The following is a 24,073-nucleotide window of genomic DNA, read 5'->3' as shown; positions in this document are numbered from 1 at the left end:
CACTTGAATAACTTAACACCATGGTATGCTAATGAAGTCACAGGAAACCAACTAACTTGATGGTAAAAAGCCCACCTGTGTACTCTGGATGTGAAGCTGAGCTGGGGATGGATCACGCTGTGCAGCAGATCATCTTTGCTAAATTGCTGAGTACAAAGATGCATTGTCTGACTCACTCACTGTGTTTCTACTACCATTATAAACTCTGAGAGCACTTGATGAATAACAGAGAGTGAAGAATGAATTCATCCATATTTCACTCTGTAACTGTCTATTAAAAATACTGAGCCAAATTCTGCCTCCAGATATACACAGCCGCCATTGAAGCCTGCCCACTGTATTTATTTTTAAAGATAAAAGCACTTCTGTTACTTTCACAGAGGACTTCTGTGACACAGTCCATTGTAAGGATGTGAGTATCCTTCCTAAGGAGCTTCAAGTGAAGTAGGGAGTATCTGCCTGGAAGGAGGGAGGACACTTCAGGGATAATAACCTCCAAACTGCAGCAGTGGGATAATAATGATTGCACCCACCCCTGTGATTTTCAGAGCCATGTTCCCCATGCTTGGGTACTGCCCAACCCTTACTCTCCCTTCAGGGGTTCGAGCTCCTCTGGTGTGTGACCCAGCTGCTGGAGCTCATGGTCAGGTTTGCACTGCTCCTGTGGTTTGATCTCAGGTTCAAAGCACACCAGATTGGTGGGGAAAGCCTTGGGGTAGGGTTTGGGGTTTACTTCTTCTTTTTTTCTGTGACACAGATGAGAATGTCTCCTTTTTCCCCAGAACAGGATCTGATCTGTCCTAAAAGTGGGTGGCTCTGGATGTGTGCTACTCACTCTTATACAGAGGGACATGTTTGCTGTGGCCTTGTGTTTTGGAAAGGCTCTGGTCAGAAAATGTTCTCTAGTGTCATGCAGGGAACAGCCTAGAGGCAGAGGGCTATCCCTTTGGTGTGTAGGAGATGGTCTTTGCCCAGTTCAGGCTCTCTCCTCCATAATTACCCCATCAGCTCCCTTGGTGTGGCTTGAGGTGGCTGCACCAAGGCTCTCACTGCACATGCAGAGTGGTTCACTGGTGAGTTTCCCACCAGAGCAAAGGGGTAGGGTGTGGAACATGTTTACTCTTTCTGTGGTTGATGGATTGGATCCATGTCTCATTGCCACCGAGCTCTGCGGTGCTGCTCAGCCCCCCACGTTCACTGCAGCTCAGAGGAAATGCTGGGCTTGAAGTTTCACCTGCTCCTGCAGTCCTCATGCAATAATTATCCCCAGGGAGCAGTGTCAGGGTGAGAGCCAGACGTGTGCCAAAACCACGGGGGTTTCACTGGGAGGCAAAAGCGTTATTAGTCTTCTTTGGGGTGGAACTACAGCTTGAGTCATGTATTTATTGTGAATGAATTGTAATTTTCATGACTCACTCTTGTTTTTTAATTTAAAGCAGCTCTGAAAGCCATTATTATTAAGTGAAAATACCCAGTCAGAAAGGGGTTGAGTTATCAATTGTGAGTGATTATCTGACAAATAAGCTTGCAAACTGACCTGACTGTGGAAATGAGGGTGGGTTTTTCTGGGGTGTGTGTTCAGTTTTTGTTAAATGTTTGCAGAATATACTCACCATCCAGGTTTGTGCCTTCTTCCCTACTCTGCTCAGCCTCTCTGGTATATGGCTGGTTGACTGTGTTCAGCTGATTTCTTTTAGGTGTGGGTTTTGGTTTTTTTCCTCCCTGGAAAAAAAAAAAAAAAAAAGGTGGCAAGTGTGTTTATAAAAGGCTTGCTGGTCTTTACTTTGCAGTAACTAGCTCAGGTCAAGCCTTTCTCTCTTCCCCTCATGGAAGCATAGACGGGGACATGTTGGCTTCCTAGGTTTATGTATTAAGGATCTACTGCTACATTCTCCTGTGAGGAGTATGATTTGTGCAGTGGCTTGTTTTCCTGGCTTGGACACATGAGAGCTAATTAACTGGAGTTAAATACTTGTGAAGTAGCAAATAATTATTGGTTTTATTTATGTATAAATACTGATAGTCATGAGAGAACAAAAATGCTTGTGTGGGAAACAACTGTTCCTCATGGGTTGTTTTGGACAAAAGGGAATGAGTGTGAACATTCACAAAACAGCAAGCAGGGAGGGGTATAAACTGGTGATACAGCACATATGTTTGGGAACCCAGTGAGCATTTTCAGGGGTGGTTTCTGTCGTGGTGAGCAGCAGAGGACATGTTTCCCAGCAGTTCTGTTCCCAAAGGGCATCCACTCTTTGCCCATGCAAGGAAGATTGCAATAGCATCTTCAGTTTCTTTTAGCAGGCATGGCACTGCTCCCTGGGTCACCCTGGGAAGGTGTCGTTGTGTTACGGTGACTGATTCACTTCTCTCTAAGTGGGTCAACATTTACCTGTAATTAAGGTGTTAAAATTAGCTTAACGAAAGGGCAGCCCTCAAGAAACTGCTGCTAATAGTTGCAAGGCGCGCGGGAATCAGGAAGGATTTGGCCCAGAATTTTCGTGGTTTGTTTTGGTTTTAAAGCAGCTCACTCAGGCCCAGGAGAGATAACCATAGACACTTCTGCATCTAAACCCTCTCCCAGTTGCTGGATGGGTGTGTCCCTGGCAGTGCTTGGAGTTCCCTGGCAGTGCTTCCCAGTTAGAGGCTTGGAGCTCATCTCTCCTGCTCATGTCGTTACAGGCCGAGTGGTGAAGGCAAGGAGCCATGGCGGAGGATAGGAAAGAGGAAGCCAAGGCACCACACTGGACTGCAGGTCAGCTTGCAGAGGCTTCGTCGCACCCACATTCACCTGAAATTAAGGAGCAGGGTGGCGTGGGTGCCAGGCTGGTCAGAAGTGCCAATGGATTTCCCTACCGGGAGGATGAGGAATCAGGGCTGGGCAGCCACGAGCAGCCAGGGACGTACACTCGGACCAAAGAGAATGGGATCAACGGAGAGCTCTCAGCAGGGGACAGAGAGACTGCAGGTAATGCACCTCGATGCCCCACCACAGAACACAGGGCTCTGCAGACTGTTGGATGAGGTTTCTCCTTGGGGAAATGTTAGCTGGAGCCAAGAGTGCCTCAGGGCACCAGGGAGCTGAGGTGAGGGTGTGTGTGCCGCCACGAGCTCTTCACAGAGAAGGCTGCATCTTCATCTGGCTTAGCCCAGCTTGTGTCCTCACCCAGGATCCTGGGCAGTGCTCTGAGAAGACTTCAGGAAAGGCATGATGGTGCCTTAATGTGTGGTAGGTGGGACAGGGTCACCTTTTGGGAACAGGAGAATGGTCTGGTGTAGAGCAGCTGCTTAACTCCTCTGGGCTGGAAGGGAGTAGGAGACCACTCAGATGTACATGGATAACTCGTGTTGCTCTTGCATGCTTTTGTGTGTGCATAAAGGATGGGTTCTCTTGTTACTGCTTATGAGTAGCAACACCTTGAAACTACCAACTATTTGCAGAATAATGTCTTGCTCAATCTGACTGGGAGTACCACAACACAGTGTCAGCAGTTACTCAGCCTTGCTCAGGCATATTTCACTGGATACTCACTGAGACTTTGTCTGTTTTTAAACTATGTTAGGATTTTTAGGATTCAGCTTGTTATTTGTGGAGAAAAAAAAGTGTGACTGTGTCAAAATGAAATATGCAAAGGAAGTTTCCTGTTTTAGAAGTGAATGCTAATTCTCACTTTGCCAGGTTCCCACTTTAAACCCCAAATGCACAGTGCAAGAGGAATTTCTCTTGTACAGACACAACTGCCCTTGATGCATCCATCCATGCATGATAGAGATCTTTCCAGCAATGTTTGATGGCTGTTGACAGCATTTGGAGATGCCATCCACAATTTCTCAGCAGCCAGATAACTTTAATGCTCTTGGAGCATACAGTCATTTCATAAGCAGTTGTGTTGGAAATGGGTCTCTCTGCTAAAAGTAAATTGGTTTAGATTTAAAGGGTCTCTTGTGGATAGTCAGAACATGAAAGCCAAAGGTAAAAGAGCCCAGTGTAAGCATTCAGGAAAACATGCTCTTGGTGATTGTTTGGGGAGGATGATAACATGGTCTTGTCCCTTTGCTGTAACTCCACTTTGTGCTCTGCTTAGCCAGCAAGCAAGTAGGAGTAGATGTGCAGGAATCAGAGAGGTAAGATGCTGCAGTTCTTAGGGGTTGGAGTGAGCATGGGGAAGACTGAGCCTGTTTCTCCATCACAGAGTTTTTTTCTGCAGTCTTGGACACTGCCCACATGGAGAAGTTGGAATAACTTTAGTGGATGAAGAGGAATTTCCTCTCCTTAGAAAGGGAAGAGAGAAATGCTCTTCTCAAGCTTTTTCAGGCTGAGATTCTAAGCAGTTTTTGCTCTCTGAGAGGTAAATGAACATTTAATAGAGGAGTTTGCAGCTAATGGGTGAGAAGATGAGGAAACACACTCCTACAATGCCCATTGATGAGCAGCAGTATATTTTTATATTGCTTTTTGAGGCAAAAGAAGCTAAACAGCAGAACAAATGAAAAAATGAGGTGCAGTGATCCAAAGGAGGCAGCAGGACTGGAGACACATGCTTGCCAAGGAAACCAGACTACTCTTGATCCGGGTGAAGTTCACCTCAGTCACCACTTTGTGGCCTCATTTCCCCCGCCTCTGCTTTTTTCTCACTGTCTGCATAGATTGCAAGCTCTCTGGTGTGGGGACTTCTTGTGTTTACATACAGTTTCTGCTTGGGAGTCCTAATATAGCCTGTCTCGTGGCATCTTTCTTTGTCCTTGAACACCATTAAAGTCCCTAAAACTGCTGGCTGGAAATTCATGGATGAATTCCAAGCTTTCTGGAGACTTGTGCAGTGCACACTCACACGCTGGCTAATCTCATATTTAATTAATGCAATGTAAACAGTATTAAGATACTTAAGATACATCTTTAGTATTTTTTTTTCTTTTTAAAGGAGAAACCTGTTGTCAACTTACTGTTGTGATAGAAGGGTGCTGGGGTTTGTGTTGCCATGTGACACGAGTATTTACTTGCTGGATGTGCTTAATGCCTTGTGAAGCAGGAAATTTAGAGGTGGATTTTTAGTGTTTGATTCAGAATATGGCCTTGTAATCAGGATTGCCATTCACCACAAAATTCAGTCCTCTTTGCTGTGCTTGTCTGCTTGTCAATTTTAAATACAGTACAGTGTAATAATTACCAATAATTTGAATCGTTTAATGATTTGTAGTAGTTTATTGACTCCAAGCAGCTGAGGAGAAATGCACAGGAAGCCAAGGTCAGCTGAGATAATGAAGCCAAACTGTGAGGTTGAGTGGATTTACAGGGATTTTCTTTTCCCTGGTGCAAGTCCAGAACCTATGACAATCTTTGGCTTCTCAGCCTTTTGTGTCAGAGTCAGTAAATCCCCATTCTAACAGCAACCAGCTCACCCACAGCAGATCGCTGGTACAAACAGGGTATTTCCCACCCCTTACCTCATCCCTGCTGCGCCTGCTGCTGAGACTGTAGGTACAGTGTGAGGTGTTTCACCTCAGGAAGCTTTGTGACACCTGACTGACCCGGAAGCTGGGATTTAGTCATAAAATGGGCCTCTCCTAGGGAGAGGAGGTTTTCTGCAGCCATGCAATAGTCCCCTGGGGGCAGAGCAAAGCAGCAGGGCACCCATTTGCAGGGCTCATGCTGTAAAATGTGAGGGCTGTGTTTTAAGGGGAGGGTTAGAGTCAGGCCACCAGGACAAAGGCACCTTATGCCAACACTGATGCAGAGGCGAGGGGTGGTAATGGGGGAGGAAATAACACTTCTTGCCAAAACACATCCACTCCATCTCTGCAAGTGACATTTTTAGGTTTGCACAGTTAAAATTTGCCTTCCTCTATATATGTGTGTCTCTCTCTCTTGGCGTCTGTCTAAGAGTTACTGAGTCTGACCTCAATTTTGGAATCCTCTGAATCTGGCTGTTGTGTTGCCTTTGATTGATCTGTCTCGGTATCATGCTGGTAATGGCTGCATTACAGAGACGCATCAATGCCTTCCTTTCACATGGGCTGATGGGGACGTGGGAGAGTGCACAGGGCTGTGGCCAGGGCAGCCTTAGGGCTGAGCCAGCTCCCACTGAAGTCAAAGGCAGATATGTGAGAGAGAATAGGCCAGGATTTTTGGCACAGCTCATGGAAAGCTTTATGGATGTGATATAAGTACAGGCAGTAAAGCAGCTATTCATTTGTATCTGTATTTATATGTATATATGTATTTGTATGCATACATGTATGTATGTATGCAGACCAGCTCAGCCCCTCTCTGTCCTCAGCCCCATGCCTTTGCCAGCCACAAGCTGTCCGAAGGAGCTCCTGAGAACACCTTTTGGGTGATTTGCAGCACTCCACAGCCTGAGATCCACCAAGTTTCAATGCCTTTTTCACCTGCACACACAGAGAGCATCTTTGGTGAGGATTTTGGAAGTACTAAGATTGAAGGATGACATCTGTAGCTCTTGTCAAGCCAGACATTTTCACACCCTGTGAGATGTGTGCTGCAAAGGAGGCCGTCACATAATCATCAGTAGAAACTCCCTCTGAAGTGGGCTGATAGGGAAACGTTTAGATTCGACCCTCTGGTAGAGCACAGGATGTGTTTGATTTACAGTGAAATAGAGGAGTGGCAGTCTTTTGTTTGCTTACTGAAAAGTCATGGTCAGCTCACTGGGAGGAAGGGCTGAGGAGCAGTACAAATGTGCTGCAGCTTTACCTGGGAGCTAGCAGTTAAACCCAATCCATCCTATTTGACTTGAAAGGAATATCATGCTGCAAAGGTTTGGTCTCTTACACTTAAAATGCTCCACTTTTTTTCAGCAATATAGTGACTAACCTGTCAAATTTATATAATTAGAGGTAAAAGTAGTTAGATGCTTTGTGAAGCATTTTCTCCAGTATGTCTTGATGTACAGTGACTCAGCTGGTTAAGCACTTTCTTCAGTACATGCCAAGTTCAGATTTATAATTGGAGGGGGGTGGATTAGCCATATAGTTATTGGATGAATTATTTTTTGACACTTGAAGGGCAAACATTTCCTGCAATGCTATTACCAGAGCTTCAGGACAGTGGCTCTGTCCTGGCATCAGTCAGTGTTAAGAACAGTAATGCATCCTGCCAAAGTGGCAAACAGCCCTTCACTATTTGGCAGGGTACCTGAAACACGTGGGATGCAAAGAGACTGCCAAAAAGTTACAGCAGATTTCCTGACCCAGTCTAGCAGACCCACTTGCAGGCTGAGCTCTTCTGCCTTGCTTTTAAGAGCCTTTGAGTCATAGGAAAGGTGAGTGAGATGCAGTCCATGACAGATAAATGAGAGAAGCTGGGATTTTTGATGTCACAGACTGTGACATGTTGGTCTATAAGTGCAATGGGAAGTAGATCCAGCAGCAGGAAGGGAAGGGGAGGCAGAGGGCTGGGAACTGGTGAGCTGGAAGCTTGGAAGGGAGCAAAGCAGGGGCAGGAAGTGGCAGGGAAAGAAAGAAAAACTGAAAGTAAGATAAGAACAATAGAAAGAAATTGAGTTCTGTTCATCCAGAGCCAACATAGCTTTTGCATGATGTCAGATGTTGTCCAGAGGAGGGGAGATTCAGACAGCAGGAGTAGCACAGTCTGTAGGGAGCAACCAAGGAGAAAAGTGGCAAGGGGACAGCATTTTACAGCCCTAAATGTGGTTTATCCTAATACAGCCTTTTGGTTTAGGCTTTGTTCAGCCAGACCAAATAGGCATCTGCAACAAATCTATTCCTGTGACCAGCTATTCTTTAAATAAGCTGCAGGGAGTGTAAGCCTGAAAGACTGGATGTGGCCAGGAAGCCATCAGAGATGGGGAGTCCCATTAGGTTGGCTGTGCAAAAAAGCCATGGTGAAGATAGGGATAGTTCTGGTGTCAGTCACCTGACAAGGAAGCTGCCTGGATCCCATCATCTTTCCTAGCCTTGCCTTGTAGTAGCTACTCCCCAAGTAAAGAGGATCTTGTACGTGCCCCTTGCCACCACTGTGCTGTCAGAAAATCACTAGGACAGTTCTGCTGGTTCAGGGCTCTGGGCCCACAAGGGCTGGGACTGGAGCTGCCGTGTCAGGTTGTGAGGTTGCCCTTCTGTGCAAGGGGCCATGACAGCCTCTCTGGGCTCAAACTGTACGCCAGGTCATCACCCAGCCCCATGGTCTGCTAATAATTTTTCCCCCTCTAATGACTTCTCATTTATTTTTACTTTCCTTTTTGTCTTTCTCTTTCTCTTGCCATACAAGTGATAACACCTCAGATGGCACTGCCAGTAAAAATACAAACAACCCTTCTTTTTTGTACAGAGGCCTTTTTAGTCTTTCTTTCCAACAGGACTGCTTTGTCAGAGGCTGTCTTTTCATGTAGTGGTTTACATTGGCCATCTTGCTGCTGGCCAAGCCCTCCTGGAGTTACCAGAGCCCCCCAGAAGCTCCTTGGGTGCCCATTTCCCAGAGGTGCCTCTCAGCCTTTGTGTCAGATGTGTGTTTTCAGCAAGCTGTATGTCTCAAGCAACACAGGCAAAATGCACAGAAGGATGAAAAATCAATGGGGTTCAAAGATGAATGGGATTGCTGTGTTTGTCCTGTTCCCATTGTTTATTTTGTAAAGCTGGTAGGATGCATCTTACCATGTCACTGATGGATCACATGGGAAGAAACTGTTAATTAGGCATTTTGATCTCCCTCTTTTTGCCCAGGAAATGTGACAGTGCTGTACACCATCATCTTTGCCAATTTAGATACAAGCAGGCACACAAGACTTCTGAAATTTTTCTTCTCTGTGCTAATGGTAACACAAGTGTCATTTTCTGGAACACATCATTGCAATATTTTAGACACGTTCAAATGACATTGCTGAACAGACCACAGAGAGAAGCAGCAGAACCTCTCTGGGGTATTCATAGAAAATGGAGGGGGTTTTACCATTCTCTATTAAACTTGTAGTAGAGACCCTCTCAGCATTTCCTCTGTAGGGGACTGGGAACAAGGCTAGAGAAATTCTTCCTTTTCCCATGCGTCTGCCACCCCCATGCTATCTTCTCCCTGACTGAATATTCACTAACAGCTGCAGAGACCACTCTCTGCAGGTTTCTCTTTGGCTGGCACTATCAGTCACCAAATTCTGTAAGACATCACATTTTGTCCAACCCAGACCTCTCTGAGGGGCCTGGCTTTGCCTTCCCACTTCCTCTTGGGACTTCAGTCACCTTTATGGGCAATCAGTCCATCAGTGACTGAAATGTATTGGTAGGAGCTGGAGGGTCTGGCACAGTTTTGGGCAGTGCAAGCATGCAAAAGTTATTGCCTGAAAGATGGTTGGGTGGGATAACCCAGTGCACAGGTGCTGTTGACTCCCATGGCTTGGAGTTAGACACCTGGAGAAGTTCAGCCATTGGTCTCTGTTGTCCCCAAAACTGAAAATGTCAGCATGTGGTTCAGATTCTCTTTTGAAACCTCTATTTCAAACCATGTGGAGGAACAACACTGTAGTGCAGTCAACTGCTGCACTGTACCATGTCAGCCTTTGGCCAAAAGAAGTCATCAGCCAGCCCTTTGGGCTCCCCTTTGGGGTTTTGTGTCACTTTGGTGTTTTCTTAATCATAGAATCACAGCATATGCGGAGTTGGAAGGGACCCATCAGGATCATCAAATTCAGCTCCTGTCCCTGTGTAGGGCACCCCCAGGGTCACACCACGGTCTTGCTACAGTCTGAGCATCCTAAGAGGGAATTGCATAAGCAGTTGTGCTTCCTTAAAGAGTGAGAGTGAAATGCCTGTGAGTGTGTGTTGGCCTGGCAACCAGAGCTCCCTTGGTGCTGTCAGTGTTCCCAGCAAATGTAATCAATTAAAGCCTCACAGATGCAACATGGAGCAGTGAAGCCAAGAAATGGAGGAAATCTCTTTCATAACATGTTGTTCCAGCACACAGGTAGAGCAGGCTGTATGCCAGGGGCGCTGTCTGTTGAAGGTGCCTTTTGATAAGGCCTGTGGCTGCTATAGCCAGGATAGCTGTTGCTGCTGAAGGATACATCAAATTCAGAACACCTTCTGGGAGATAAATTTTCGGTTTTGTCTCCCCTTTTTGTGGACAAAAGTTTGCTCCTTGTCTGTCTTTCCTCCCCCCCCCCCCTCCCCCCCCAATCGACGTTTGGCTGATGGTTTGGGGGCTGTAAATCCTGACTCCTGTTTTGGATCTTGACCCCCTGTGCCCCAAAGTCCTTTTCAGTGTGTGGCAGGAGACAGCTTGTGTATTTCTAAATTTTGGAAGGTAGACAAGGCTTGTATAAGACAGGTGGATAGAGAGCTACCTCGGGTCAGGCAGGAAAGCTGAGGCTCTGCTGTAGCTCTGTCCTGTGCAGGGAGGCATCTCTGTAGACTTCTGCCCACTGCCCCTTGCAGAGATGACAGAGGAGCAGCTTGGTGGCTCTTCCATCTCATGTCCAAAGGGAGGACATCATGGTCTACTTCCCCAGGATGGCAGCATGAACACATACAGGAGCACTGGGCAATATTTTGCAGTGGGCAGTGGTCTTTGCAATTGCAGCTGGAAAGTGATATAACTGGGGACTGTGCCAGCATATAATTTCCCATTCCATTTTTCTGAGAGCAGGAAATTTTGGAGGAAGGCTCATTACCAAACAACAGAACCTTGTTTTTCAGACACACAGCTGCTTTTGTTTCAAGCAGAGCTAAAATGTCATCTTCTTTTCCAAAGTCACATTGGAAGAGAAGCAGCAGGTTCTTAGCTGACAGCTGGGGATGTGCTGGTGCCCCTCACAGGCAGCCATCAGCTCTCAAGATCTCATACCCCATGGAGCAGAAGAGCCCGGAGCCACTGTCATCAACCTGCTCACCCTCAGGCTTTGCAAATCTCTTCATGCTCTTTCCTCCTTAAGAATGTTTGCAGTGGTGACTTGGTGACCTTCCCAGCCCTGGTGCCCACAGGTTGGCTTAGTGCAAGGCACAGCTACTTCTGATGGAGGTCAGAGGGGCTGGGAGGGGTATGGGCCATCAGATCGCTTACAGGGATGAGTCCATAGGGATTGCTCTCCCGCAAGGAGTGAGAGCATGGCTGAGTTGTTCCTCCCACGTTGCCATGCCAACCCATCCCTGTGCCGGGCGAGATCTCTCTTTAAACTCCTCTGAGAGAAAGTATGTAGCCTGGGAACTTAGCATTCAGGAGTGCACAGCAGCTCTGAGCCACAGCCAGGCTGTCTGACAAGGGACAGGAGGATTTTAATTTTTTTCCCTTTTTCTCCAGTGTTTGCTTCTCAAGGGGAGGGAAGACAGGATAGGTGAGGAGAGAGACTGGGAGGGACCTCACTCCGCTTTCCGTACAGGGGCGCAACTTCCCTGGCAGTGAAGAGGGCACAGTGGTTTGGGGTGTGTTTACAGTGCAAACTACATGTGTGAGAGATACAGATGTAAATTTCTTGGTTCGACTAACCCTTATGAGCAAATCTGTATTAAAATTGGAAAGCAGAGGCAATCTGGGTTTTAATTTGAATGAGGAACTCAGAGGAAAGACTAGAAGGAAACCAAGGACAACCCTCCTGTTGTTTTCTTTCCTGCTGTTCTAATCTCTAATGTTAAAATATAGAGGAAGAAAGAATCTCTTCTCATGCTGCATAATCATTTCTTGAGCAAGAACAGCAAAACTTAATGTGTACTGGTGTTTTGGTTTATGTTTTTTTTCTGTTCTGTGGAGTTGCTACTGGTAGATTAACTGCTCACTTTAGGTTAAATCCTTACAATGTTCATTAGCACAGGTTTGCATGCCTTTGCCAGCTGAAAGGATGGAAACCAGCATAAAGCAGCTGGCATTAGCTGGCTTATGAGCTCTGATGCTGTCTGTACCAGCTGGGAAAAGGTTGATGTGGAAAATCAAAGGCAGGACTCAATATGAGAGGGCTTTGTGGTGGTGTTGATGCTGTCATTTGTTCCTGGGGAGAGATGCTGAACAAAACATTTACATTTTCTTGTGCTGTTTGACAGACTGACTACAGAGCAGGGTCTGTGGTGCTTGGAAAGCCCATTCTGAAGTAAGGGTTTAAAACTGCAGTCTTGGTAGTTTTGGGGAGTTTGTTATTACTGAGGCATTCCTCGTGGCATGCAAAAAGTGCAGGGAATTCAAGGCACCCCAGATTGTGTGAGCAAGCCCTTCTCCTACATGTGGAAAATACCTGGTCAAAAACCTTAATACTTCAACTTCGGTTGCATGCAGTATGTGAAAAAATAACAGTGAGATAACATTATCTCCAAGGCAGGAAAACCTGTTAGCTGCTTCCTAGGGAGTCATTTTCACTGAGTAAATTGAATACTTCATGAAAATCAGTGTCACGACATACTCTGGGAGGGGAAAATAAACTCCAGGTATTTCCCTCTTTTGTTCCTATTTCTTTCCTTGAGACTGATTCCCAGTGATGTATGATCAGTTTGGTACAGCTCCCAGCCACCCATGTAGCCTGTGGCAGTTATGATAAAACTAATTTACAGTTGGCTCCTCTGTGCATGAGCCCGTGCATCTGGTGAGACAGAAATGTTAATAAAAGCAGAAGTGTCAGCTGCCAACACTGCATAGATGTGGCAGTCTTGCTGACGTACCTGAAGTGTTTTCATCCATAGCCTTGTAGTGCATGTGCGAGAAGGAAAAGGCTTCTGCTGTTTAAGGCTTGCAGCTGTTTAAGTGCCCATAGAAGATCTGTCAGGAAAAGCTCAAGAGGTAGTTCAGGTGGTGCGCTGGGGATTTTTTTATGTGCATCTTTCATGTCCTCCTTCTTCGAGAGGAGCTGCACTTTTCTCTTTGCTAGTAATTTTGTCCACTTGGAGGTGTGGGCCAGTAGTCTCCTGGGACAGGCAGGAGTGGATGGGAGCAGCCTGTGTGTGTGTGCAGCCAGGGATGAGTCCTGGGCAGAGGCAATGACCCAGCAGAGACAGGACTGCTGTCTGCTGGGGCAGTGCCAGGAGGGAGGGCAGAGATGGCAGAGCTGCCATCCTCAGGGCTGAGGACTGCTCTGAAAATCCCCTCACCGCCTCTGCAGGACTTGGTTCATTTTTTATGTGACGTGGGACCTGTTCTGCTCCCCTTGTCCATGGGAACATCCTCACTTGTGTTCTCTTGTAAGTACACCAGAGCATTCCTCAGGAACAGGACATCTGCCTAGGCACAGGTGTGGGACTGGGAAGATGTGAGCTCTGCCTCTGGTGCTGCATTGCAGAGCTGGTTATGCAGGGGAACAAGCAGCAAAGCTCAGGGTGAACAGGGCAGGGGGTTGCTGTGGTTTGTGTGTTACTGTACCCCCTGATGGGGTGAACCAAAATTCTGGTGCCTTGACAGAGTGCTCTTTGAGTCCTTCTGAAACAGGCCCCACTGGAAATGCCCCACAGTGTATGCACAGGTTGATGTTAATTTTAAACTTAAATTCAGCAGAGTTCACACAGCTTTGAATTCTTTTTTTTTTTTTTTTTTTGAGAGGGATCGCAGGAAATAGAGTAAAAAGTTTAAAATCAGAACAAAAGGAGCTAAAAATGAACTTTAAAGCACATGTCACCTGCTGGAGGTGGCTGAACCTCCATTGGCTTCTGTGGGGGTTCTTAAAAGTCTTTTTGTTCAAAATCTCAACTTATACTGAAGTTCAAAACACATATTGATTTAAAAGTGAGTTACCTGTTTCATGTATTTACTCACACTCAGAAGATTAAAGATCCAGTTCTTTCTTTTGAAGCCAAAGTGATTTCTTCAGCACAAGTCCTACATAGTTCATGTTTCAATGAAAGACAGATAGAGATGCTTCGTACATGCAGGTGATGTTTCTGGCTGATACCAAATCCTGGGAAAGGCAGCAGGACCTCGCTGCATTGTCCTGATGTTGTCTGTAAATGGTGCTGCAAATGCATCAGACAGAACAGAACGGATTAGCTTTTCTCACCTCTGACTAGGCTGGGAAATGCTGACGGCAGTAAATATTTTGTTGCACGAGGAAGACTTAAGATCCGACTCAGGAGATGCACATGGAGCAAGTATTTGCAGTAATGAGTGCTCATTTAAGTGAGTACTCAATAAAGCATTGCTTTACTGAGCTGACATTTCAAGACTCCTTTCTAAGAGACTTCCATATTTCAAGAAGGGGTGTGGGGACTGGTCCCTTGGGGATTTGCTCTACAGCTGCTGGGCAGTGTGGCAGAGGCTCTGCCTGAGGAACGTGTGCTGGGGAGGAGGGGCTGGCCAGAGCTTTCCGAATTGCTCCTGGCTCCTAGCACAAGTTTACTTTGGATTTTGCCACTTGCCGTGGAGGTATGGACTGTCTGTCCAGCTCTCTTGCTGAAGGTTGTCAGGAAAGGCAGGCAGGTGGTGGAGCTGAAGTACACACAGACAGCATGGAAGTGTTCCAAGGCCAGGAGTGCCAGGCTTCTGCTTCCCTAAACACCACAGAGCAGTTGGGGTGCACGGAAAGCTGCCCTTCCCTCCTCCTGTTTGCACCAGGGCTCTGACACAGCTGTGCTGCAGCCGGGATGTGTATCTGTGCTTGTACTGTGCTATACAGCAGGTGTGTTAAGGGGCTGGGTAATGATGGTTCAGATTCACAATCTTGAGTATAAGGAGAAGATAGGAGGGGTTGTTAAATACCTGAAGTACCCCAAAACACAGAGGCACAAGCAGTTTGCTGTGGGGCTGGGCAGGGGTTGAACCTGCTGTGTTGGGTAGGCTGTAGCTCCCCTGTACGTGCTCTTCTGATGTGTGTGCCCAAAGGAAGGCTGCATCTTCATACCTTTGGGTCTGAATGCATTAAACTATCAAAGCTCTTTTCTTTTCCCTAGCACAAGCCTTTTCTGACCTGTTCAGTTGGTTAGCTGGCAAATCCTGGTTATTAAATTAATCTGTCGCTATCCTCACTGATGGTACTGTAGCTTAAGTCAACAGGTTTATTAGGAAAATGATACTTGTCAATTGTGCTGCAGTTTCATTTAATTTAAACGCTAGTGTTCCCATTATTTGCCTTCATACCTCCTGCCAATTACTGTTGATATTGCCAACATCTAGATCAAGGGCCTACTTAGGGCAAAATATTTATACTCACGAAAGCCATTTGAAAGCAAATATTTGAATTCTGTAAAGCTATGTTACTGCTTTTTTCTTCAATTGCAAGCACTAATCCGTTGGCATTATTTGGGTTTTACGTAACTTATTCATATGCTGCTGTGCCTTTCTCTTTTAGCCCAGGTGCAAAAAGCAGTATTTAGAGTAGTCATAATCCCGGTGACAAATGTGTCAGCAAGGTCACTGGGTGAAGCACAGGGCTTTTTGTCCCCAGTGTTTCATCAGTCTTGACTCAGAATCAGCGTCGTCCACAGCTTCCAGGGGAGCTGAGTGTGAATCAGGATCTGTCCTCGGGGGCCTGGCTAATGCCTCTGAACAAATCGAAGAGCTTTTTGGTTCCTACTCCTGCTGCACTCGGAATTGCCGTGCCCAGGGGGGAAAAAATCCATAGGTCCCGTTCGCTTTTCAGATTGTCAAGGGTAGCAAATAGCCACTTTGTGTCTTTCCGCAGCGCAGGTTGCTCTGTGCTTTTGTTGCCGACATTGTTGGGCTGTGCCAACAATTAGCGCTGGTTACCGTGGCAACCGCTCTGCACCCCACTGAGGTTTCTGACAGGCACATTTTGACTGAAATGGCTTTGTTTTCCCAATTCTGCAGGCAGACTTGTAGCTAATCCTTTTGCTGGGCTCTGCCTGTGTTCCTTCCCTAAAATGTAGCACAATTAATGAAACATATTATTTTGTCCTTCCCATCTGTTTGCATCTTTCTTTATCTCTTTTAGCCTCAGTGCTCCAGGAGCGGTAATTACCCTTTGATTATGCCTCAGTTATGAGCTCGCTGGTAATTTTTCTCTCTAGATGTCTGAGGGCTGTCACTGTGAATGCATGGGAAGTTTTGACATGATTTTCAGTCTCCTCCTCTTCGTCCCTTCTTTTCATCTCTTTCCTTGGGTTTTCTCCTGGAGCATTTGTTGTGCCGAGCAGTTCCGGCACATTAAACTTTGTTTATGCTTTCAACAAGTTCTGCCTTACAGAGACCAGATGGCAACTTCCATGGCTACAGCAAACTCTGGATCCACTGTCACCCTGGTGGGATCAGAGCTGTTGCTAGAAAGAGTGAGGGATGCTGCTGCTCCAGGCTGGGAAAAGTCCCAGGAAAATTGTGGGGATGTGAAATGCTTTTTCTTTTTAGGAGGAGCTGTCCCTGTTGCTGTGGAATGGGTGCTTGGGTGGGAAGCAGCAGTAGATGGGTGGGCTGAATAGGGGTAATAAAATATGGATGACTACAGTCAGGCAAGGAGAAGAAAAGCTGAGGTGACAAACTCTGCTTTGACTGAGGTGACTCTATCCTGAGATATCACTGATGCTGTAGTGTGAGCTGAGAAGCTCTCCAGTCCAGGGTTTCTGAAAGCTCATGCTGGGAATCTTTCACAATGTCTCCTCTCTGCTACAGACATCACATTCAAGTTCCACCTCTAATTTTGAGCACCCCATTCCCTGAAATCCATCTGGGAGGCTCAGTTTGTGTCCTGACATCTTGGTAAAAAGGAACAGCATTTGCCTCTGCAAAATGCGAAGGAAAGCCATGTTGCTTTTCTTTGTTGTGCTGGAATCTTACGTGAAGCCAAGGTCTTGTTGCTTTGAGAAACATATAGTTGGTGTTACTTGTCATTTGTTCTGTGCTGGTTTTGTGGCATGAAGTAGAATCAGAAAATATGTACCTGCTTAAGGAGAGGGAAAATAAATCTTTGCAAGCAAAAGTATATTTAATAAAGCCAAAGCTTTTTCTTTTTAGGAGGAGCTGTCCTTGTTGCTGTGGAATGGGTGCTTGGGTGGGAAGCAGCAATTGATGGGTGGCTGGATGGGGGTAATAAAATATGGGTGAGTACAGTCAGGGGAGGAGAAGAAATGCTGAGGTGACAAACTCTGCTCTGACTGAGGTGACTCTATCCTGAGATATCACTGATGCTGTAGTGTGAGCTGAGAAGCCCTCCAGTCCAGGGGAGAGCTGTACCAGCCCTGGCTCCTATGCCAGCAGCATCCCTGTGAGGCAGGAAGATGCAGGAGCCCTGCTCACAGGAAGCTTCTCCTGTCAAAAAACATCCTTGGAATAATAGAGGGGCATAGAGGGAAAGAGAGGAGATAAACAGTGCTGCTTGGGTGAGGGCTGTCAGTGGCAAATATCTGAGCCTGAGCAGTTTCACCTAGGAAGTGGTGTTCAGAGCAAACTCAGCTCCTCAATGGGTTGAGCCTGAGCTTACGGTAAGCTGGAAGAGAAAAAGTGCCCAAGGCTGAATGAAAACCATTAAAAAGGGCACAGAGGGAAGAGACACCACACATCATTACGGAGATGTGTCACAAAGCTAATTTTTGCTCTTGCCTTTAAAGTTGCCAATTATTTCTAGCAGTTTTCTGAGCTCAGACACCTTTTTAAACACACTCTTGCCACCATCCCTACATCTGTGTCTGGGACTGATAAACCTGAGTGTAAAAAAACCCCGACAACTTAATGGCCTGGAAAGGTTTCCTGGGGCATGAAATACTGTAGGTAATGGATTCAGGTGCCAGTGGAGACATCTGCAGTCCTTTGGCAACTGCAGCAGCATCAATAGGAAATGAAGGAGGGCTTTAAAACAATATCTTGGCTTTCTGCAGGGTCTAATCCCAGATCCTTGTCTCTGCTGTGGCCATGCTTTGGGATGTAACCTCACTGAACAGCCCCTGGATGAGTCTGTCAGTGAAGAAGAGAGAGTCTGGAAGGAGTCTGGATGACTCCTCCTTGAGCTGAAACTGGGTGCCTGAGTAAGCTGGGATGGAGGTTCTGACTGGGCAGCTCTTGTGCCCTTGAGTGTGCCTATGAGAGGGGCAGCAGCTTTTCAAGGCATAAAGCCTTCTAAACTCATCAAAGAGGGAAGACTGTGACTCCCTGGACTGTCAGCAGCTGGTTCAGCATCTCATGTGCATCCCAGTGCTCTGAAAGCATCTGTGTCCCTGACTTATCTGGGAGGCAGGCAGACTCCAGATGCCCCCGATGGGCACACTGGGGGCTGAGGTTTGTAGAATTGGGCTGGCTTTCAAAACCAGGAGCTGAGAGTGCTTATTGGTTTGAGTTGTAACTTTGATTTAAATTAGCACAGTGCCCGAGGCAGGTGCCTGCCCTCTCAGCAGGACAGAGTCCTCTCTTCCCACCAGCAGCAGCTGGGCAGGCTCGACCTGACAGCCCTGTCAGAGCTCAGTCTGAAGTGACAACCTTCAGGGAGTGGGGAAAGCACTGTCCCTCTGTCTGTGAGCTCCTGACCTCTCAGCTCAGCCTGTCCCTTCTCAAGGGGTTTCTGAAAGCTCATGCTGGGAATCTTTCACAATGTCTCCTCTCTGCCACAGACATCACATTCAAGTTCCACCTCTAATTTTGAGCACCTCATTCCCTGAAATCAATCTGGGAGACTCAATTTGTGTCCTGACATCTTGGTAAAAAGGAACAGCATTTGCCTCTGCAAAATGCAAAGGAAAGCCATGTTGCTTTCCTTTGTTGTGCTGGAATCTTATGTGAAGCCAAGGTCTTGTTGCCTTTGAGAAACATATAGTTGGTGTTACTTGTCATTTGTTCTGTGCTGGTTTTGTGGCATGAAGTAGAGTCAGCAAATATGTACCTACTTAAAGAGAGGGAAAATAAATAAATCTTTGCAAGCAAAAGTATATTTAATAAAGCCGAAGGTTTTAGGCTGTGAAGAACTTTCCTGGCATCCAAGCGAGTTAACCCTTCCCCTTCCCCTTCCCTTCCCCTTCCCCTTCCCCTTCCCTTCCCCTTCCCCTTCCCCTTCCCCTTCCCTTCCCCTTCCCTTCCCCTTCCCCTTCCCTTCCCTTCCCCTTCCCCTTCCCCTTCCCTTTCCCCTTCCCTTTCCCTCTTTCCCTTCCCCTTCCCTTTCCCTCTTTCCCTCTTTCCCTTCCCCTTCCCTTTCCCTCTTTCCCTTCCCTCTTTCCCTTCCTCTCTTCCTCTTTCCTCTCTCTCTTCCTTCCTCTCTTTCCCTCTTTCTCTCTGTCTCTCTCTCACTTTAGGCTTCCTTGAACTTTAACTGAACCAGAAGGAAACTATGAAAAGTCTCAGTAGCTGCCCTGTGAGGATTTGACTTACCCATTGGATCTGCTATTTATAGTGTCCATTAGTACAAAAATGTCTGTCCTTTTGCAGCAGTCATGTATAGCAAAAGCACTGCTCTTCTGGCAAACTGCCTCTGCCTCCTATGTCACCCAAAATATCCATCAAGAGAGCATTCAGAAGTGAGCCTTTCTTGATTAAAAAAAAAGCAAACAACCTCCACCCAAAACCCAGAGGCCATTTGTATTTTGAATTAGTTATTTTGTATAGCCTTAAGTTGTCATTTCCCTTTTTCAGGAGATAGTCTTTCACCCCAAGCTGTATCTCCTTCTGGAACATAATCTTAGTCCCAAAAAAATTAAATCAGAGAGAGAACTGAGAGAGTGGGAACTGTCTTCTAGCTCTGGAGAGCCCGTTTCCACTCCAGAACCAGTCTGGGTGTGAACAAATACGAGTTGTGTAACAAAGGAGACCATTTTATTGGGCATTTGTCTTACCTTGCTGGGAGGAGGCTTGCAGTAGTTTGGTTGATGAAGAGAGGTGACTGAGTGGATTTCTTTGGGTGTGCTCCAGGGTACTAAATGTGGTACACAATTGAATATTCTGTATCTGAAAAACTAAGCCTTTTCTTAAAATTTCCATTTGGAAATAAGCTTTAAAATTTGGTTCTCCTAATAGTCTTCTTGATTAAGTCTTTGTTAATCTGAGCTAACAGTACAGCCTTGATGATGTCACTTCTGTCAGTAGTGTTGTGATTCATGGAAATTTTGGTGGATGGGTCATGTGTCACATCCTCCAGGTGTAAACTAGTGCTGGGGATGATTGGTATGGGGTCTTTGGAATCTGTGATGCTCTGCAAAGCTCTGTGCCCTTCTCCACGCTCTCTGAAGCTGTTGGGGTGATGCTCTGACCAGGGATATTCCAGGGATTGAAGGATGCTTTATGGGAGAGTGGTTTGCTTGCTACCCATGTGTCCCCCCCCTGCAAGGGGCTGCAGCACAGTGTGGGACAGGCACCACGATGGGCCACAGCACAGGTTTTTTCTCCCAGTTTCTTCTGATATTGCAATCTGCATGTGGGGACGTGGGGAATCATCAAGACCTGTAATGACTCCAGGGGACCTTTTATGTCCAGTCCCCAATGCTCTGCAACAGCAGCAGCACAAGATGGTCTGGGAAGGCCTGGGAGGTATCTGTGTCCTGTTTCTCACATGAGGAAGGAACCAAGAGTGCCAAGAAGCACCCCCAGCATTCAGCAGGCATGCGAATGGAAGAAATTCAAATAGCCCCAGAGATGCAGTCCCTGAGAGGCAGCTGGGAAGATTGGTGGGCTCTCAATCAATATCCCTGTTCTTTGGTCCTAGCCACATGCAGGATTGATTTATGGGGTTATAGTGCTGTTTAAGTCTATTTAATGATTCCTCATACTATGGGAATGTCATTGAAGAGAGGACCAGAGAACAGGAGCTGTCATTTGCAGTCTCCTGCTGCTACAGGAACCTCAATTTTGTGTAGTGCCTTTTGTAAATGCATTGAGCTCCATCTCAAAATCGAGTTATTTCCTGCTGTTATGGTAGACATCCAGAACATCACACCCCTGGCAGTGGGAAAGCATCATCATCAGATTTCTAGTCTGAATTTATCCTTGACAAGTTTATACTCCTGTATTCTTGAGCTGACAGGGGTTTTTTAACTCAGCTTTTTTTCTTGTTGTTGCTTGGTAGTTGTTCTGACTTATTATCCATCTCGTGCTGTCGGCTTCAGCCAGTGGTGGTCACTGCCCTCTGCCTTCCTCTGAATTCTTTTGTAAATGGTTCTACTGGACCAACCCCTTGCTTCCTTAATTTTTTCAATCAAAGGTGGATGGATCTTAAAGGCAGGAAGCCTCTCTGGTCACTTCTAACACACAGGTGTGTGCCTGTGGCATTTCACTACACTTTGGGTGGGTCTAGATCCAAGATGGGAGACCATTTCTCTGTTTGAAAGTATTTACTCTCTGAAAGATCCCCACTGCCACTCTCCACTCCCCAGAGCACATGGCTGTTCAGTCCCTCTGGGGCTCACCGCACAGGAGAGGGTGGGAGGGAAAGGTGAATCTTGGGTCCTGTCGCATCTAGGGGTCAAGCTTCTGTCCCAGACCAGGGCCCCAGAGCCCATCCCACCCAGCTGATGTTATCCTCTGCAGTCCCTCTGCCTAATGTTCAGGCCTAATGTTTAAATACAGCTTTGTGTTGCAGTCTTGGAAGGGATGAGGAGGACAAAGTGTATTGTACATTTTAATCATAGAAAAATGATTTTTGGCTCTTCTTTTTCAAGCCCTTTATCAGCATAGACGTTTGTCTGGGAAGTGCCTTTGATGCATAGTAATTGTGCTGATGAGGTGGAAACCCCATCCAAAGTGCATGTAAGAATGCAGCTCAATCTGTATATTAAATGTCAAGAAATGCCATTACTCATCTGGCCATTCCACCCCTGCTTGCAAAATAGTACCTGCAAAATGATTTTCTAGACATTTAATAAATTATCACCTTAAAATTTTGCAGTTGCTTCACATTGTTCCTAATGGAGAGAACATTTATTAAGGATGCTGCATGCATCTTCCTGTAAGTGGTGGGATCTTGGTCTATATGAATACTCAGCATTTTCCACTGAGATCTCTGGAATATTTGATCCTTCTGTTTTAGTTTTAATGATTTGCTCATATTTCAAGAAAAAAACATTACTTTTAAAAAATGGATTAAGTCATCCTCTATTTTTTGTTGTTTAAACTAATCTTGATAATTTTAATTCATTGTTCTCACTATCATAATTCTCTTTGGTTTTTTCTAACTTTGCTGCTGCCACAGAAGAAGTGTCTGCAAGGATAGTACAAGTAGTAACAGCTGAAGCTGTAGCAGTCCTAAAAGGTGAACAGGAAAAAGAAGCCCAGCACAAAGATCAACCTGGACCACTACCTATAGGTAAAATGAGACAAAGAATATTCAAAGTACCCTTGTGTCTGCAGGTATTATATGTTTGTGAAGTACTAAAAAACAGTTGCAGCTGTGTGTTATGGTCATGGGCTAACTGGAGCACCACTGGATTAATGCTGGCACCATATACAAATAGGGATATCCTTTTTACCCCAGTTTTCACAGCCCTGGGACTGCCTGGTTCACTGTTTACTCCAGCAGCAGTTCTCCACCTGGATTCTGACTCCTGAGTGGCATGGCTGTGAATGGAATTTGGGGATAGGGGCTTCAGCATCATGTTTGGTGGGACCCTGCAGCCCCTTCGTGTTCAGCCCTGTACAATGGGAGTGAGAAAGGTGAATGTCTGAGAAGCCAAAGATAGAGGAGAGGCATGGGAAAGGGGAGGTTATGCTGGCTGGGTGGTAGCTACTCAAAAAGGTGGAGGAGGAGCACCTCAGTGGGAAGCAGAGAGGAAGAGGGTACACCAGGTGAGGGTGGGAGGGGTGTTAGCAGGGTGAGGGGAGATTGTAGGAGAGGGGGCTACCTGTGGTAGAAGTGAATGCCAGTGGTCCAAACTTGGAATGGTACCACTGCCAGTGGTCCATGCTGTGCCCCCATCCTCCTGCTGGCTCCTTTGTGAAATATGTCTCTGAAAGTATGCTTGTGTGTATGTATATATATATACACATATATATTTAAAAGTAAATTTACAGCCATTCATACCTACAGTGCTTCCTTCCTGCCAGAAAACTTCCACAGCAGCTCAAAACATACACACCAAGGGCAGAGAAAGACCTTACTCTGTCCTGAGGAAGGGCAAGTCTTGCAAGCCTGCCCCAGGATAAGTACTCCTGAGTGCATGTACGTTGTGATCAAATCAAAATAATGCCTTGTGGTGTTTTCCCTGAGGGCACTCTGCTTTGTTTAGTACAGTGGCTGGACCCTGCTTAGGAATGAATTGAAGTCAATGAGTAATTTAGAGAACATGTTAGAAATTTTGTTCCCAAGGTCTTCAGCTTCATTAAATTAATTTTGAACGGCATCAGGGATATTGGTAATTCTCATCTTTACAGACATTCAGTTTTACATGGTAGACCCCAGTTCTGCAAAACACTTCATACATATTTAAGCAGAGATTGCTTCCCTAGGGCTTTGGGGAGGCAAAATGGATATTCAGTTCCCTCTAGTTAGAACAGACATTTTAAAGATCCTGTGGGAAGTACATCCTCAGTCCATTAAATAACCATGGGTGGAACTGCTTTCTGATGAAGGTGTATCTACTCTGTTCCTGGACAGCACATCTTAAGGACAAGTCACATAAGGTTCTCCTCCAGACCACACTGAAGTCAGTAGGATACAGCCTGGGAAATTCTGCTGGGGCCTTGAAACTGGGGCCTACCTATCTGTAAAAATACTGCCTAAGCCCCAGTAATGGATCTGCTTTCAAAGAAAAAAAATTCTTGAAGTGATTGGTATTAAGTGAGATGCAGAGGTTATGCTGAGTTCATTTAAGAAACTGTTTAGGATTTCATCATGCTTGAATTTAAATGATTGAAAAAACATGACTTGGTTTCAGCATCTTGTCTCATGACTGGAAATGAATGTAAAACCCTGGCTAAGTGCATCTACGATTTCACTGCTGTTTTGTATCTAGACAAGAAGTATTTGCATGTATTCTGTGATTAACCCTGAGCTCAGCAGAAGGAAAGAAAAAAAACCATGCAGAATGCTTATTGTGCATGTATTCAAGGTAAATTGAAGAGATTAGATGGCAGGTTTTGATAGTCAGTGTAAATTTATAAACTCTCTTATGCTCTGATGCTTTATTGTTGTTGCTTTGGGTGACTGAAGGTTTTTTGAGTGGCAATATGGATTTAAAAGATAATTTTGTACTTGATTTTTTTATTGTACTCTGTGACCAGAATTTTAAAAATTATTCATACCGTCTGAAAAAATAATCCTTTTTATTATAATTTTGAAAGTCC

At 45.8% G+C, this 24,073-nt stretch overlaps 1 protein-coding gene across 3 annotated transcripts in view; it reads left to right on the top strand.

The window, feature by feature from the left end:
* Nucleotides 1–2,706: 2,706 nt before the first annotated feature.
* The window catches only part of MAP2 (microtubule associated protein 2), a 70,201-nt gene continuing 48,834 nt past the window's right edge, over nucleotides 2,707–24,073 (top strand). For all 3 annotated transcript variants that reach the window (XM_030454177.1, XM_008504928.2, XM_008504927.2), the window contains exons 1-2: nucleotides 2,707–2,968; nucleotides 21,984–22,097. In XM_030454177.1, coding sequence (XP_030310037.1) covers nucleotides 2,707–2,968; nucleotides 21,984–22,097 — 376 coding nt within the window. The remainder of the gene's footprint in view (nucleotides 2,969–21,983; nucleotides 22,098–24,073) is intronic.

The sequence above is a fragment of the Calypte anna genome, chromosome 7 (assembly GCF_003957555.1).
Source record: "Calypte anna isolate BGI_N300 chromosome 7, bCalAnn1_v1.p, whole genome shotgun sequence".
NCBI classification, from domain to species: Eukaryota; Metazoa; Chordata; class Aves; order Apodiformes; family Trochilidae; genus Calypte; species Calypte anna.
This window is presented reverse-complemented; position numbering and strand designations above follow the sequence as displayed.